The following is a 16,233-nucleotide window of genomic DNA, read 5'->3' on the forward strand; positions in this document are numbered from 1 at the left end:
CAGCTCTGCCACCTGCTTGTCTCATGAGCCCAGGAGTCACCTCCCTTCCCCGGGTCTAGTTCACTCATAGACAGCACTTGAAGAGCGGGGGGAACTCACAGGGTAAGGCGCACAGAGCACCACGCTGGGCATGAAGCAGGTACACGGCTGGCTCTCAGCTCTCCAGGAGCTCCCGAAGCCATGGAGAAGGTCTGACTCTGAACAACCCACACAGAAGACAGGCCATTCTGCAGGAAGATGGCAGGGCTCCGGGGCAAGCCATGGGATAGTGGAAAAAGGTCTGAGTGTGTGTAGGGCTGCTGAGCTGAATTAAAAGATCATTCATGGGAGCAGGTAGTGGCACAGTGGTAGTGCAACTGGACCCATGTGAGAAAGGTTCTGAGTTTGAGTCCCAGGACTTCCTGTAGTGTGTGCCTATGTTCCAGGCAGGATGAGAACGGTGGTGAATCGCGGTGGAAGACTCTGTGGGGTATGCCTCTCTCTGTCTCTCTGCCTCTCACATGGAATACATAATGAATTAACTTAAAAAAAAGAGTGAACTTAGGGCTACAGTAGCCAGATGTGCATTAGTAGACACAGCTCTGGACATTCAGGGGACAACTGGGGGAAATGTGATGATGGCCCGGGCATCAGAGATGAAGACGTATTGACCCAGAAAGGCGACTGTAAACAAAAAAAGAAGCAGGTAACAGCATTTAAGTATCATTTCACTTTATTGAATAGCACACATGTGCGAGCGCACACACACACATATACACACACACACACACAGGAAACGGGGCAAGGTGTCCATGGGGGTAATCTGTAAGTGGTAACGTAAGGAGCTTTTGGTGTCAGGCGGCACAGCTGTAAAACGTGATGCCCTTTGAGGCAATCCCACAAGGGAAGGTCCCTGGTTCAAGTCCAGAACCCTCCCTGAGTCCACTGGCCACACCTGTGCCCAGAAACTTGGCTGGGTGAGGCGGAGATAAACCGTGTAAGAAGACCCTGCTAGTGGTGCTATCTCTCTATCTCTCACTCATAGGAGAAATTAATAAACTTTCTTTTTTGGAGAGATTTGCTATAGGGTGTGTGCACTTGCCGGAAAGACAGAGAGACAGAACGCAGGAAATTCCTCCCTTGGGGGGGATGGACATGACTCAATCCCTTCTCCTCCATTTTCCTCTTGGGATTCTGGGCGTGCACGTGTATGCGCCTGGCATGAGTTTCAAGCCTCCATATCTGGGACTCAACTGTGGTCAGCCATGTGGGAGTCCAGTGCCATAACCATCATGCCATCTGCTGGTCCCAAACTTAACACACTTCAAACACAAAAAAAGATGGTGTTCGGATTTTCTTCTATTTGCTCATCTATATTTTCTTTCTGTAGTGTAGAAAGGTCTTTGTAAAGCTTGTGGAAAATGTGTATTATGAAAAAAATGTGCATGGATTTCAATATTTTTTTTAGAGATTTTTTTGCTATAGGGTGCATATGCTTGCCAGAGAAACAAAGAGAGACAGAGACAGAAAGCAAAATATCACCCCCCAAGGGGATGGTAGCGCTGCAATCCCTTCTCCTCACTAGCCTCTCAAGGTTTTTGGCAGATGTGCCTGGCATGAGTTGCTTTTTTTTTCTTTGAGAGATTTTTTTTTGCTATAGGGCTCATGCACTCACCAGAGAGACAGAAAGTGAAAAATCACTCCCCACCCCCACCCGCCCCAGGAGTGGGAAATCCTTTTTCTTCCAGTTACCTCTGGAGATTTTGGGCATGCATGTACACATACCCAGTGTGAGTTTCAAGCCACCGGGTCCAGGACTCAAACCACAGTTGACTACATGGGAGTCCAGCAACGTAACCATTACACCATCTGCTGATCCCCCTGGTGTGAGTTTTAAGCTACCGGGTCCAGGACTAGAACCACAGTTGACTACATGGGAGTCCAGCATTGTAACCATTATGCCATCTGCTGGTCTCAGATTCAACATTTTTTTTAACCAAAATAAGTTCATATTTTACTTTTTCTGTGAAATTTTTGGAGCTTGCTCATAGTTTTTGTTATAGTAAAAAATAGTAATATATATATATATTTTTTGCCAGAGAGAAGAGAAAGGGAGTGAGAGAGAAAGAATCTCACAATGGGGGATGGTCGTGCCATAATTCTCCATCCTATCAGGGTTTGGGGCACACACATACACATAACTGGCATGTTTTCCAAGCCACCAGAACTGAGATTCGAACTGTGGTCGACCTGATGAACAGTGCTTAACTCTGTGCTATGGGGCTGCTCCCCACCCCTATTTAATTTTAAAACTAAAGGCAAAGCCCAGACTCTGGAGCCACATGGCTTGTCCTCAAACCTAGCTCCCTGCCCCTTGCTGCCCACAGTAGCTATTCAATGAGCTGGAAGCCAGGGCCGGCTGAGGATGGTGCTGGACACTGAGCCAGCCCCTTACCCAGCAGCCCTAGGGAGCTAAAGGACTGGCCAGGTGACCAGGCCGAGCACGCTCGGACGGCAGAGTGGGGCCCCACCCACATCTGCTGACCTGGAGTCAGCCACCAAATGCGACAGGTTGCCGGGGTTCGTGGGAAACGTCCTCCCACTGAGAAAGAACGTTGGTGCAAGCCAGCAGCTACTCTGGTGGGCATCGCCGTACCCGCTGGCTACCTTCCCAGCCACGACCCCCACCAGACCAGGGCGATCCTGGCGAACTTCAGGCCAGGAGGGTAGCTGTTAGCCCATGGCCGCTGCAGCGGCTGAGCGGCTCCACAGGCTGACTGGGGAGACTGCTGTCCTCTCCGTACAGAGGCCACCGCCCGTACTATGTGATCGCGAGAGGAAGTGGGAGGAGTGCAAGCCAGGCAGCACTGGCTGCATTTCTCCAAGACTCAGGGAGGCTATCCCCAGGGGCTTTGGATCAATGGGGCTGTGTGCTTTTATGGAGAGGGTCCCAGCCCTAAGCACCACTCTGAAGTTTCTGTGCTCCAAGAGACACCCTCAGCGTTCACATAAGAATTCCAATAATGGGAGTTTCCTGAACACCTACTGAGTGCCGGGCACTATGGCCAAGTGCCCTGTCGTATCCTCTCAAGACAAACCCCTTTATGATAAGTAGTATCATTCCCATTTTCCAGAAGTGGACTGGTTTGCCCAAGGCCACATGGCTCGTGGGGGGCAGAGATGAGTATCCACCACCACAATGGGGTGCAGAGACAGCCTTGGAGGCATCTACCTTGGCAAATCACCGAGGATCTTTGAAAAGGTGCCAGCAGGGACCAGCAGATGGCGTAACAGCCACGTCGCTGGACTCGCACATAGTCCACCACGGTTTGAGTCCTAGACCCAGCAGCTTAAAACTCACACCGGGTGCATTGTATATGTGCCCAAAATCCCAAGAGAAAGATGGAGGAGAAGGGATTGTGGCATGGCCATTCCCCCCCGGAGGGTGATTTCTCATTTTCTGTCTCTCTGGTGAGTACACACAGCCTAACAAAAACCTCTGTAAAAGAAAAAAAAGATGTTGGTGAAAAAAAGATGGAGTCCGAGGTGGTGCAGTGGGAAAATGCAATACTCTGTCAGGCCAGCACCTCGGGCAGGTTCCGGGTTTGCATCCAGAGACTTCCCTGATTACACACTGGGCACATGTGGCTGGCTGAAGCTAGGGTGGATTGTGACATCAAGACCCTGTTGGGGGTGCTGTCTCTATTTCTGTTGCTTGGGGAAGAAATAAACTTAGAAAAGAAAAGATGGAGTCCCAGTGTGGGCAATTAAACCAATGCAGGGTGGGGCTGGACACTCCAGGTGCCTTACAGACCTCCCCGGGGAACCTGATGGGCAGCTAGGTGCAGAACCTCTGCGGGGCACAATAACACAGTAATAGCTGCACATGCGAGCTGTCTGTGGGTGTAGTACCCAAGATGGGGGGCCAGGGTGGTGGCTCTAGGCTCACATGGTGGCTGGCTCTGCTCTGAGAGGGAAGTCCTGTCTGAGTCTGCATCCTGCCTGAGGTGGAGTAGCTGTGCAGCCTTGCAAAGTTGCCTGACCTCTCTGAGCTTCAGTTTCCTGGTCTGTAGAATGGGGATGAGACGCAGCTAGGCTCTGACGTGGGGGCAGCCTCAGAGAGGCGGTCTGCGCAGCGCTGAACGGTGCCTGGCACACGGCGAGTGCTCGATAGTACCGATACTGTTCCAGGCACTGTAGTGTCTTGAAGGGCGAACTCTGATCAGCTAAATTGAGCCAGGCATCCTTCCTATTACCCTCACCTTCCTGCAGAGCCTGAAGAGGGTCCCAGCATGAGGACAGAGCTCCGTCTGCTCCGCAGGGCCAGCTCCCTCATACCCTCCCCAGGAAGATGCTGGGACAGGTGCCAGCTGCCCCCTAGTGGCCAAGGGCAGCCATGCACCTTGCCGTTTAACCCAATCTGAACCCCTGCCCCAGCCCAAGCTCCACCACTCTGCCCTGCCTCAGGCAGATCGTGGCTGCCAGGCTGTGCGATGCAGTGGCATAGGCACCTTCTGCCAGATTCTGCCAGCTCCAAAAAGCCACACTGACTGGCGAACGAAGTTCACACAGGACCTGGCAGCTGCCAAGCACCCGGCTACAAACACGGCACGGCTCATGAGCAGGTGCACATGATTCTGAGAGATAGGATGCTCCCAATTCCCTTTCTGGGAGAACAGCCTGGAGCTGCACTGGTGCACAGAGAGCCTCGTCCTGGCAGGTGTGTCCCCATCCTGGTCCAGCAAAGGCCACCCAAGAAAGCCGACCCCACTCCTGAGACACAGAAGTGATCCAAAGCCCTTATTTCCTTCAGCCCTGAAGAACATTGCCCAGAGGGGAGCGGAAAGAGGAAAGTGTGGGCGGGCTGGCGTCTACTGATCCTCCCCTTCTGGACTGGGGCGAGGTTGTTTATTCATGATCTTTTATTCCCCTTTGCCGTCTTTCTTGCAAACCCCTCAGGTACAGATCGGAGGAAAGTGATCCCTGGCCCTGCCTTCATCCAGCTGAGCCTCTGGCAAGAGGGCAGAAGGCAGAGACCACCACAGACACCACCCGAGGGAGTCCAGTCTCCACGGCGGGAAGGGCAGGCCATGCAGAGTACTGAGTGGTCCAACCAGATGGAAGACGGAACAGGAGGGAGGGGGACAGCCTGCCAGGGGCCTGGAAGGCTTCGTGGGAAGGCAGCAGGGGCCTGGTTTCAGGAGACAGGTGGAAGTACAGGAGTGGAGGGGACCAGAAGGCACGGTGTTCAGGAATCAGCCCCGCACCCAAGCGCCAACCACGGCTGCGAAGGAAGTTACCAAGAAAGGTGGGGCCCCTCCGTGGGAGGGTCAGGAAAGATGGGGAAGCGCCCTCACATCTCAAGTCCGGTCTCAGAGGATCCTGCCCTGCCCCACTGCCCGCTAGCACAGAGGATGTAGGACGCAGCCCGTGCCCAGCACAGAAGGCCCCTCTAGTACCCAGAGTCACCAGACGAGGTTTCTCAGGGGGCTGCGGTGGCAGCACGGGTCCATGTCAGAGGCCATTCAGGGCTTGGCGGATGGAGCCGTCCAAGGAAGCAGCCGCGTGGATGGAGACACCGGGGCCACCAATGCTGGTTTCCCAGCAGTCAAACCCGCAGTCACTCAGGGCCTGCTTTGTGGCCTCCACCTCCAGCCGTTCCACATCTGGAGGAGGGAAGGCAGGTCACCACTGGCGACTGCTGCTAAGCACGCTCATCCCATCCAAGGGGCCCAGGTCTTCCTGCGTGACCCCCTGGCTCGGACCCCACCGGTGCCAGTGGGTTCATGGGACTCGGGGTGGCTGTCCACACCTTTCTGCACCCCGATGCCGAGCCCTGTGACCCCAGCACCCCCAGGGAGGTTCATGGAGCAGCAGTTAGGACAGGCTGCCGAGGTGCATGAACCCGTCCTTCCACCATGCCTGTGTGTCCTGACAAGGGGCCTTTCTCTCTTGGAGCCACAGTCTCCGTACCTAGGAATGGGGTAGATACCACTTCCCCCCACACCTCCCCCTCCAGGGCTCCTGCGAGGCCTGAATGGGACAAAGCAGGTAAAATGCTCACAACTGACACACCGAGCTCGCTCCAGAAATGCCTACTGTCACCGTCACACTGTGCAAGTTGTCTGCTGCAGTGAAGCCAGCCACCTCCTGAGGCCTGAAAGTCCCCCCCCGAGGGGCAGGCTGCCTTAGGGCCACGGGGAGCTTTATGTAGAACAGACAGCAACAGAAGGATGGCAACGCAGCGGGGTGAAACAGGACCAAGAAGGAGAACGGAGACCAGGAGTGGGCTGGGAGGGAGACCAGGAGTGGGCTGGGAGCGCAGAGGGGAAGCAAGGCGGCAGGTACCACACAGCGCCCCCTGGAGACCAGCAGCGATATAAGGGCAGATGAGGCATGGCGGGTGTTTCGCACTACCCAGAGTCCCCAGCCAGACCACAGCACTAGCACTGGAGGCGTCACCAAGCCTACTACCCAGTCTTGCTCTTTCTCCGAAGACCAAGAGGAAGGAGACCCCTTCATCGTGTAGCAAGATCAACCTTTGCCCTGCTCGTGTCAAGTGGGAGCAGGTGTGTGTGTGCATGGCTGATGTGGACAATGACAATGCCCACGGCCAAGTCCCATACCGGGCTCTCTAAATGCACATTTCTCCTTGAATCTGGGCAACAATCTTGCAAGCTAGAGGGTAACATCCTTAATTTTACTAATGAGGAAACAAAGGCCCAGGGAGGTCAATTAACCAGCCCAAGGCCACACAGCAGGGCTGAGACTTGTTCACTGGCCTCTTCCTCCTCCCAGGGGAATTCTCCCAGTGGAAACTTTGTAGGAGCCCAGGCCAGCAACCTGGCCCACCCCTCAAGTACCTGGTTTGAGGAGCGTGATGCCACAGCCGCCGCCGCCCGCACCGGTGAGCTTGCTGTGCAGCCCATGGGCTGTAGTCACCTGGCAGAGACGATCCAGAGAGGCGTGGCCCACGCCGAGGGCATTCAGGTGGTGCTGGTTCATGTCGAAGAGCTCCTGGGGGAAGAGATTCAGCCTGGTCCCCCAGCCTGCCCGAGGTTGAGGCCTGTGCCACCCACGTGCCTGCCCTGCCCTTGGCCTGGGATGGCTCATGGCTTTGCCTACCCAGCAGGCTGGCCCTCTCCCTGATAAAAGAATCCTTCCTTCCTGCAGGACTTCCCAGGGCTTAGATGGGACTGAGCTCACCCTCTCTCATGGTGGGCACACATCCTAGGCCTAGCAGAGAAGCGTCCAGCCCTGTGACCACTCAGGGCCGGGCATGTGGCTAACTACCGCCCTTTCCACTGGAGCTGCCACGACGGCCTGCCTTGCTGCAGCGTCAGATTATGAGGGAGATGGAGAGGTTCTCAACCACACTGCATCAGCCTCTGGATCGGGCTATGCCTGAAGCCATTTACCTCTGGTCTTCTTGGGAGCCAATATATTCCTTTCTGCTAAAGCCTGGTTGAGATGGATTTCTGTCATTTGCAGGAAAAAACGTCTCAAATAATATGCCACCCTACAGCTGCCTCTGGGACTGATTTTCAGAATAAGAACCAAGTTGTAGTTCTAGCAAGGTCATGACTGAGGAAAACAGCTAAATGTTTGCCTGGGTTTCTTCAATTATGCACAGTAAAGCCCCTGCTCACCAAGGACTGCACACGATGTGTGTGGATGAAATAATAAAACCAGCAGCTCCCGCTGCCCGGACACCCACTGTTTACATTTCATTTATCGAACGCACACCATGTGTTGGGCACCGCACTAGATGAGAGGGCTCTAGGGACAAGCACCCAGCCGGGTCCCTGCTGTTGGGCAGCCAATACAGGATCCAGGCCAGCTCTGCAGCCTGGCAGTTGAATGAACTGGATCCCACATAGCCAACCAAGGTTCGAGTCCCAGCTCTGGTGGCTTGAAAAACCCGCTGGGCAGGTGTGCAAGTGTGCCTAATAGGATGGCAAGGTTGAGAAGGGATTGCCACGTGACCACGGCCCACTGAGAGTGCTTTCCCCTCTCCTCTCTGGCACATATGCCCTCAGGGTGGGAGGGAGAACAGGGATGAGGAGTCGCAGCTCTGGCCTTCTGGATCATCAGTGCTCGGCGAGCTCCTTTGCCCTACCTCATTTCTCCCTTGCAGACAGATCCTGGTAAGTGTCTGCCTCGTGGACATGAGGATTAAACAAGTCGGGGGGGGGTCTTTCGTATGAGGGGTCCTCAAAGAGATATGGAAAATGCACATTATGAGACACCTACATATGAATTTCAAAATCTTTTTTGCACCAAAATAAACTTGCACTTTAATTCCATTTTTCCACCACGAATGTTTTGGAGTCCCCTCACACAAGGCCTGATTAAGGTGCAAGATTAAGTGCTCTGCACACATCAGCTATTAATACCTTTATGGCTGTGACCCTTGTCCCCATTTTACAAAAGGGAAACCGAGGCTCAGAGAGGAAAGTGACTCGCCCAAGGTCACTGAGCTGAGAAGGGATAAGTTGGAACTGCAAGCCAGGTTTGCCTGATATGAGGCTCCTGTCTACCCTGCTTGTGAGAGCACCCTCGACATCCCTGCTGCAACCCCGATTCTGTGGGGAGCCAGTGGGACTTGTGCGGTGCGCTGCTCGACACTTGCTACCGTGCAGGGCTCCGCTCCAGGGCAGTGGGCACGCTGGGGTGCCATGAGTTGCCCATCACTGAGACATCTCTGCTAAGACTCCTCCTGGTTCCCCTGCCTGCCTGGGGATGGCTGGTTGGGCAGGGCAGGGCTGGCCCTCCCCCACAGCCTGCCTCACGCCCCCCCAGCACTTTTGACAAACGAGCAGACAGGCATGATGGCCTGGTGGCAGCCCCGGGTGCCTGCCACCAGCCGGGCAGGCTGGATGTGAGAGAAGACTTCTGGGGGCCCCTCTCTGCGCCTGAGCGCCAGGTGTCATGTTGTCGAGGCAGGTTCCAGACACCTGTCACATTCTGATCCAAAATCTGTCAAGGATCAGATGACAGGTTGTGACACGGGAGAACAGCTCGCTGGTTTGAGTGCAAAGCTGTCCAGGAGCCGAGCTGTACATTTCAACGGCTGCCACAGCCAAAAATATACACAATGTATAATCAACGCGCTGTTCCGCGGCATTCTCTGGGGGCTCCACAGGGGATATTTTAGGCAGCACTCTATCATTATTAATTTCCTACTCAGGGGGACTGCATTCCCTCCTCTCTACGTGCAAGGAATCGAGAGCCAGGAAGGCACGGACTGGGGAATGGAGGCAGACAGCAGGGGGCACGAGGTGCAGGCATAGGGAGCAGACGTGGAGGTCCCAGTTCTGGCACGCACAAGGTGCTCATTAAAGATGTGTTCAGTGGGGCCAGCTGGAGGGTTGCTGGTTAAGGCAGCTGCATCCCACATGGCTGACTTCACGGTTCAAGATCCGGACCTGGTGGCTTGAAAAACATACTGGGTCTGTGTGTGCGTGCATGCCCCAACTTTTTAGAGGATGGAGAAGGGATTACGGCATAGCCACCCCCAGGAGGTGATTTCTCACTTACTCTCCCTCTCTCTCTGTCTCACGAACACACACACTCCATACCAAAACAAAAACAAAACAAAAGACATGCTGAACGAGGGAATTAGTCAGTCAACCTGAGCCCTAGCTCAGTCGCCCAGCAGCTGGATCCCCTTGGAGGAAGTCACTCTCTGTCAGCCTCGGTTTTGACATGTTTTTGTAAAATGGGGATGACACACCTACTTCACAGGTAGGTTGTTACTGAGGATCAAGTGGCACATCATTTGGAAAAGGCCTGGTTGAGCAGCAGCTTCCACTCATGGTAGGGGTTGCAGATTCGAATGCCCACAGGGACAGGGAGGTGGCAGGCAATGACTGGAGCAGGTAACATGAGGGGTCTTCACGGAAGTTCATGGCAAATGTGTGTTATGAAAAATACTATGCATGAATTTCAATACTGTTTACACCAAAACAAACTTGTACATGAATTCTTTTCTTTTTTCATGAACTTCTTGAAGCCCCCTGTGAAGATGGCCCCGCCCCTCGAAGATCCCCCTCTGTACTTCCACTGGACTCACTGTGCAGCCAGGTCAGCTGGTGGCTGCCTGAGCCTCTCATTCTTCAAGGGAAGCCAGATGGCTTTTTAATGTCAGTCCACATTCATCGGGCCAGATGGACCGTGTCTGAGGTTGGGCCTGGGCCCTTCGGCTCCCTGAGCTGGTGGCACACCCATGGGACCTCCAAGCATTCTTCAGACACTCTGGGAAGGCCACCCAGCAAGCAGAGGGTGAGTCAGGGTTCAGACACAGGCCTGCTCAAATCCAAAGAATGAGGTCTCAGCCTCCTCACTAGGACTGCAGATGGTGGGGACTGCAGCTATGATGACAACGGGTAATTTTAGAAGCTGCTTGACCCAAAGCAGGCAGCTGATAAATAGTTGTTGAACAAACACGTGGTCAGCAGTAAGAGTGGGAAAGAACCTGTCCCTGGACTGACGGAGAGCTCCGTGAGGGTAACACTCCAGTCTACCCTCCCGGACTGGCATCTGTAAGCACCTGAGCCCCCCTGGCCCCCCGCACTCCCGTGACTAGGCACTGCTCTAAGCACTCTCTGTGTGCTCGCTAGCTTAACTACCCAGAACCGCCAGAAGAGGCTTCACCCGGAGACACACTACTTGCTTACAGGTGCACACACACAACCCGGGGGCCCAGGCCTGGGGAAGCCAGTAGTGCAGGCCAGTCTAGGGAGCCCCTGCCTCAGACGGCACATGGAGCAAGCCGCCCGGATCCTGCAGACGGGCTCTTACTTCTAGCACGAGGTACTGCTCCGGGGTCGGGGCTGCTGCCATCTCTTGTAGCACGCGCTCACACTCCAGGGAGATGGCGTCTATCGAGGTCAGGAGGGGGGCCACGATCTCTGGGAACTGGAAGGAGAGGATGGACGGGCTTGTGAGGCCAAGGGGCAAGTGGACACTGCACAGCTGCCCTAGCAGTGTGGCTACAGAAGGAAGGGTCCCACCAACACCCATCCCCTGGGGAAGCTCTTTTTTCAGCCAGGTCCCTGACTTCAGGAGGTGGGTTCTCATTAAAATATCTCCCCAAGTCTCCCTGCCCCCAATTACCCACTGCATCCCTCTAGAGCCCATCAACCAGCGGGAAAACTCAAAAACTCCAAATATGACTATGTCAGGCCCTGCCTGACACCCACCCAGGAGAGGAACAAGAAGCACCTTGATCAACCTGTTTCTGACGCTGGTCACAAGGGCCTTGGTGCTGCGAGGAACTTTGGTGTTGGTCAGCAGAATCCGGAGAGCCGGTGGCCTGTGGGATGAAAAGCAGGCAGGTCTACAACCAACTCCAGGTGAAGAACTGGGTCAGGACTAGGAGCAATCAATGACACCACTTCACCCTGATACAGAGGAGGAAGCACAGGCCAGGGAGGGGACATCCGGTGTTGGTGGGAGCGTGAGGCTCCTGCCACTGGCCAAAGCTGCTCCTCCACCTCAGCCTGGGGATGGCGGACACTCCCTTGACTCTTCACTCTCTCATTCATTCATTCATCTTGAACTGGGCTCGCGGCATGTGCTAGGCACACGAGGGAAGCCAGCTCTGCTGGCGGCCAAGGTCGGAGAGGCGAGGAGAGAAAGTGGCGAAGGCTCTCCCTGGCATGACGCGGCTGCTGAGAACTGAGGAAGGGTAAAGGCAGGGAGGGCGAGTATTTCTAGCAGGGGAGCAGCCTGTGCAAAGGCTGGAGACAGTAGCTCATGGCACATTCATTGAGTCAGAAGTTCATGGCCTGATGGTTAAAGGAGCCAGATCCCAGATGGCCTGCCACACTGTTCGAGTCCCTACCCTGGTGGCCTGAGAAACATGCCGGGTGCGTGTACATGTGTGCCCAGGATCTCGATGGGATGGAGCGATGGAGAAGGGACTGCCACGTGACCACATCTCTTCTCTCTCTCCCTGTCTCTCTCTGGTGACCACACACGCCTTCTGGCAAATTGAAAAAGAAAAAAAAAAAAGGAAGAGGTTCCGAGTGGTTACAGAGCAAAGAGCGCACAAGAGAGGCTGAGGTCAGTTGTGTGGGCCACCTCCAGGAGCTGAGTTTGGGAAGAAAAAGCAACAGCACCGGGGATTGAGCTCTGAGGGAAGACACTCAGGTGGGCTGGGTCGGGTAGCACTATTCACCGAGGCAAGACGATAAATGCAGGCGAGATGGAGGCAAGGAGGTAGCTGAGGCGGCCGGCTCCCAACATGCCGAGCCAGTTCTCACCTTCTCTCAACAGCCCTGGCACAAAACGGGACGTGGTTCCAGGGAACTGGTCACCCCCTCCACTGCTGCAGGTAAGAGCTCAGGGCGGCTACAATAAGCCGACTCTCCAGCCTGACCCGTGGCCTCACCTACCCTGACGAGCTCCATCAGCCCTCCTAAAGCCACAATCCCAGCTGTCCTTGTCATCAGCCATCTCTGGGGGCTCGAGTCACCATTTCTTGTCATCCAACCTGCCTTTCAGAGTGCCACAGGCTGGGGTGAGGGTGGAGAATTTGGATGAGCTCCGGCCCAGCCAGCTGGAGCTCAGCAGACCCCTTGACACCTTTATCCGCGCTCCCTTCGCAGTTGAAGACTGTAAAATGCAATCGGGCTGGAAAAGGCTGCCAGAAACCTGCTTTATCTCACCGCCCATAAGCCCATGAAATTAATATCGATTCTCAGCCTTGGAGGCTGGCTCCTTTTTTTTTTTTTTTTTTAAACTCCACAAAAGATGAACATTCTATTCGGCTTTTCTCTCCCCTTCAAAGACAAGCTGTTCCTCAAAAGGGCAGCGTTCTGGGAGGCCGCATCTTGATCCACTTCACAAACAATGCTTTTTTTTTTTTTAAATGGAGAAGCACCATGCGTGGTTTGGGGGAAAGGGCTCCTCTTTAAGCCATCCGTGGGATTAATGTGGAGTCTGGCCTCCCAGCTTCTCAGAGCACCAGCCATCTGCTCACTCCGGTGCCCGCGGTAAGCGGTGAAGGTCGGTCTGCTCCGCGTTCCCATGGTCGGAGTGGGGGGCTCTATGCATCATGTCTTCATCTTCCTCAGACAGTTCCTCTGCAGGGTGGCCTGACGCCAGCCTCATAAAACCCAGAGCTCCTGCAACACCCATCGACCAGCACTCAGGGCTCTGCCCTGTAAGTGCTTCTGGGATCTGGGCCTGGCTACATCCTGCCCCTCACTCCACCTCGTTTCTTCTCCTCCCTCCCCTAGGGGCTCGCTCCACTCAGCCACCCTGGCCTCCTGGCACAGCTTAGCACATCAGGCACACTCCTGCCTCAGGGCCTTTGCGCTTGCTTTTTCTCCACCAGGGGCCTGCCCTCACCCCCGACGGCTGCCTAACTCACATCTATTTCCTTTGGGTCTCTGTGCCAATGCTACCTCATTGGAGCCCCCCCCCCCCCAAACCCCTCTCCCCCGCCTCCCCTTCTCACCCTCCATAGCTCCCCCTTTGGGCCCCCCCCCCCCGAACCCATCGCCCCTGCCTCCCTTTCTAGCCCTCACCCAGCTTGCCTTCCTAAGCACTTTAGGGACACCCAACGTGCTCTAACAGGACAACGTATTTGCTTATTCCTAGGTTTCTTCTCCCTCGGAAGTGAGAGTTCCAGGAGGGACTCTGGGCCCAGTTGAGGACCGGCACCCGGCACATGGTAATATGAGACTATGAATAAACAGCGAAGAGCCGAACCAGACATGAGAAGTGACCCACCCAAGGGCACATGGCTGCAAGTCAGAGCTCGGCTATAACCCAGGCCTGGGAGCCCCAGAGCCTCTGCCCACTGTACCACTGACCACCTGCAGCTCCCTAGCTCCCTGCCTCCACCCACAAAACCCTCTCTTGATACCTCCTCATGGCTCACAGAGTGCCCAGCCCATGGCCTCGCTCAGCACTTAGGGTACAAGTGGCTCTTGGGAAATCCGAATGGCATGCCCATGCCTCTGTGAAGGGCTCCCCAGATCTGCAGCCAGAGGGATGGTGCCCTTGCTGTCCCCTGCAGCAGCTTTGGAGACCCTGCAGGCCTTCTCTCTCACAACTAAGGTAGTGATGGCCTCCTCCAATAGACCCCAGGCTCCAGAGAGCAGGCCAGGCCCAGGCCTCTATCAGCTTGTTCCATTCCACTGGGACAGCTGCCAGCGCCACCTCCCACTGAGCCCTGAGGCTCCAACGGCATCAACACCACAAGCAGCCAGAGGACACCGTTCAAGCTCCCACATGGTCCTCCTTTCACCTCTGCGTCGGGCAGGGGTTGGTGCCAAGGGTGGCCATGTCCCACGGGACACTGGGTAATATCTGAAAGCATTTCCGGTTATCACAACTGAGGGGTGTGGGCATGAATGGACGGGAGCCAGGGATGCATCTCAATATCCTATAATGCACAGGACAGTCCCCACCAGACAATGATCCCACTCAGAGGGCAATCGTGCCGAGGCTGGTAACCCCTGACAGGAACTCGGAAGGCAGGCATGGCTCATGGACGGTGGCTGAGCTGGGACAGGCAGACCCCAGAGGTGCACAGGACCACCCTGGGTAAAGGAGAGAGCTCAGGACCACCACAGCTGGGGCAAGGCCCATGAGGTGGCACAGCGCCTCAGGACAAACAACACGGCCCAACTCGATTGCAGGCTCAGGCAACGGCCAAAAGGGCACCTGGCTCCTGCTTGCCACACACTGCACTCCCTGCACCATGTCCACAGTGAGTGCCAGCAGAACGGGGTGCTGGCACCCAGCGCGCACACTTGTTCACGCCAAGCGCTCTGGGGGGAGGGGTAAAAAGCATCAAAAGGCCACCGGAGTTTACAGTTGCCACACGCCACCTCTGCCCTGAGCCTTCTGCAGGTCTCTCCTGGGCTTCAGCCCTGCCTCTGCCTTCACATCTCCGATGATAGCCCTCACATTATATGGCAGCGGCTTTCCTGTGCGTGTCTGTCCCCACGCCCCATCCCGTCAGCCTGAGAGCTCTTGGAGACTGGGTCCAACACGCATCTTCCTCTCTCCAGGTCCTGGTCCAGTGCCATCCAGAACAGGGGAAGATGTCGGTTCTTGGTTACTAAATGGATGGATGAATGGATGGATGGATGGATGGATGAACCAGACAGTGTCTGGGAACAACACCTTCTGGAAGGTGAATGGGACACCCGTGCACAACGCTCCTCTCTAATCTGGCAGTTTAAGAGCTGAAGTGAAGAGAGGGAAACAGAAACCCTCTGCCTCATGTCCCTGCTACCTCCCAGGCAGTGGGCTGCACGGGCCACATCAGGGGACTGAGCACCCAAGGACACCTGCCTCAGAACACCCCACACTTTACAATGATGCAGAGCTCCCCCACGGCACGCGTCCACACGGCCAGGCTGGACGTGCTGACCTCCCACGGAATTACCTCTTCAAGACTGTGATGTTCCCCTGCTGGTAGCGGAGTGCTCCTCCTACAGAGAAAAACAAGCGGCCAGGGCTGCAGCGGCTGTGGATTTTGCCCCTGGGGAGAGAGGCTGGACGCTGAGTTGGGGTTGGAGTTTTGTCCTCTCCAGGGTACAAACTAAACAAGATCACTGGTCACCTCAGTGTCTGCTGCAAAGAGACAAGTGGTGGCGAGGTGACAGCACAGCTGGAGCCCCACGGGAAAGGTCCTGGAGTTCATGGTCTGGGATCTCCCTGAGCACGCCAGCCTCCCGTGCACATGCCCACAATTTAGACTGGCTGCGACCAGGGGTGAGTGTGGTGGGAAGACTCTATCTGGGGGTGCCTGTCTCTTTCTCTCTCGACAGAAGAAGTGTATACATGCTTTTTGTTTTATGATAGTGCAGGCGAGAAGGCCCTCTGAGCTCTGCCAGGAAGCTTTCATCAGACCTTGGGCTTATGGGTGGCCCAGCCTCAGTCAGACAGGCCGTGTCATGGAGGTGGGGCACAGAGCAAGTGTCCTCACCGCAGGGAAGGCCACTGTGTTCTCTGCACACCCCGCAGCAGGAGATCTGCAGCTTGAACATCCGAACTCCCCTGGGGAGCTCATCAAAGCTATGGATTTCCAGACCCCCCTCCAAGATTCTGACTCAGGGGCATGTGAAGAAGGGCTTCAGGATTTCTCCCATTCCCTCTCAAACTGGAAAATGCTTATCTTCCTCAAAATTTATTTTGTCCATCCCATGCTAACAGAACCGGGTATCTATGACTGTAACGAGAACATGAAAATTCTACAGATAGAAGAAGTGAGGCCAAGGAGCACCT

At 55.3% G+C, this 16,233-nt stretch overlaps 1 protein-coding gene across 3 annotated transcripts in view; it reads right to left on the bottom strand.

Annotated features, from left to right (window-relative positions):
* Window positions 1-574: 574 nt before the first annotated feature.
* MVK (mevalonate kinase) overlaps window positions 575-16,233 on the bottom strand; it is a 28,647-nt gene continuing 12,988 nt past the window's right edge. For 2 of the 3 annotated variants that reach the window (XM_006171217.3, XM_006171215.3), the window contains exons 7-11: window positions 15,392-15,437; window positions 11,206-11,296; window positions 10,783-10,899; window positions 6,843-6,996; window positions 4,845-5,645 (exon numbers count right to left, since the gene is read on the bottom strand). In XM_006171217.3, the coding sequence (XP_006171279.1) occupies window positions 5,494-5,645; window positions 6,843-6,996; window positions 10,783-10,899; window positions 11,206-11,296; window positions 15,392-15,437 (560 nt within the window). In that variant the 3' untranslated portion in view covers window positions 4,845-5,493. Of the gene's footprint in view, window positions 664-4,844; window positions 5,646-6,842; window positions 6,997-10,782; window positions 10,900-11,205; window positions 11,297-15,391; window positions 15,438-16,233 lie in introns of those variants that run through there. The other variant, XM_006171216.3, reaches the window with a different exon arrangement.

Source organism: Tupaia chinensis, unplaced genomic scaffold (genome assembly GCF_000334495.1).
Source record: "Tupaia chinensis unplaced genomic scaffold, TupChi_1.0 Scaffold149491_1, whole genome shotgun sequence".
NCBI classification, from domain to species: Eukaryota; Metazoa; Chordata; class Mammalia; order Scandentia; family Tupaiidae; genus Tupaia; species Tupaia belangeri.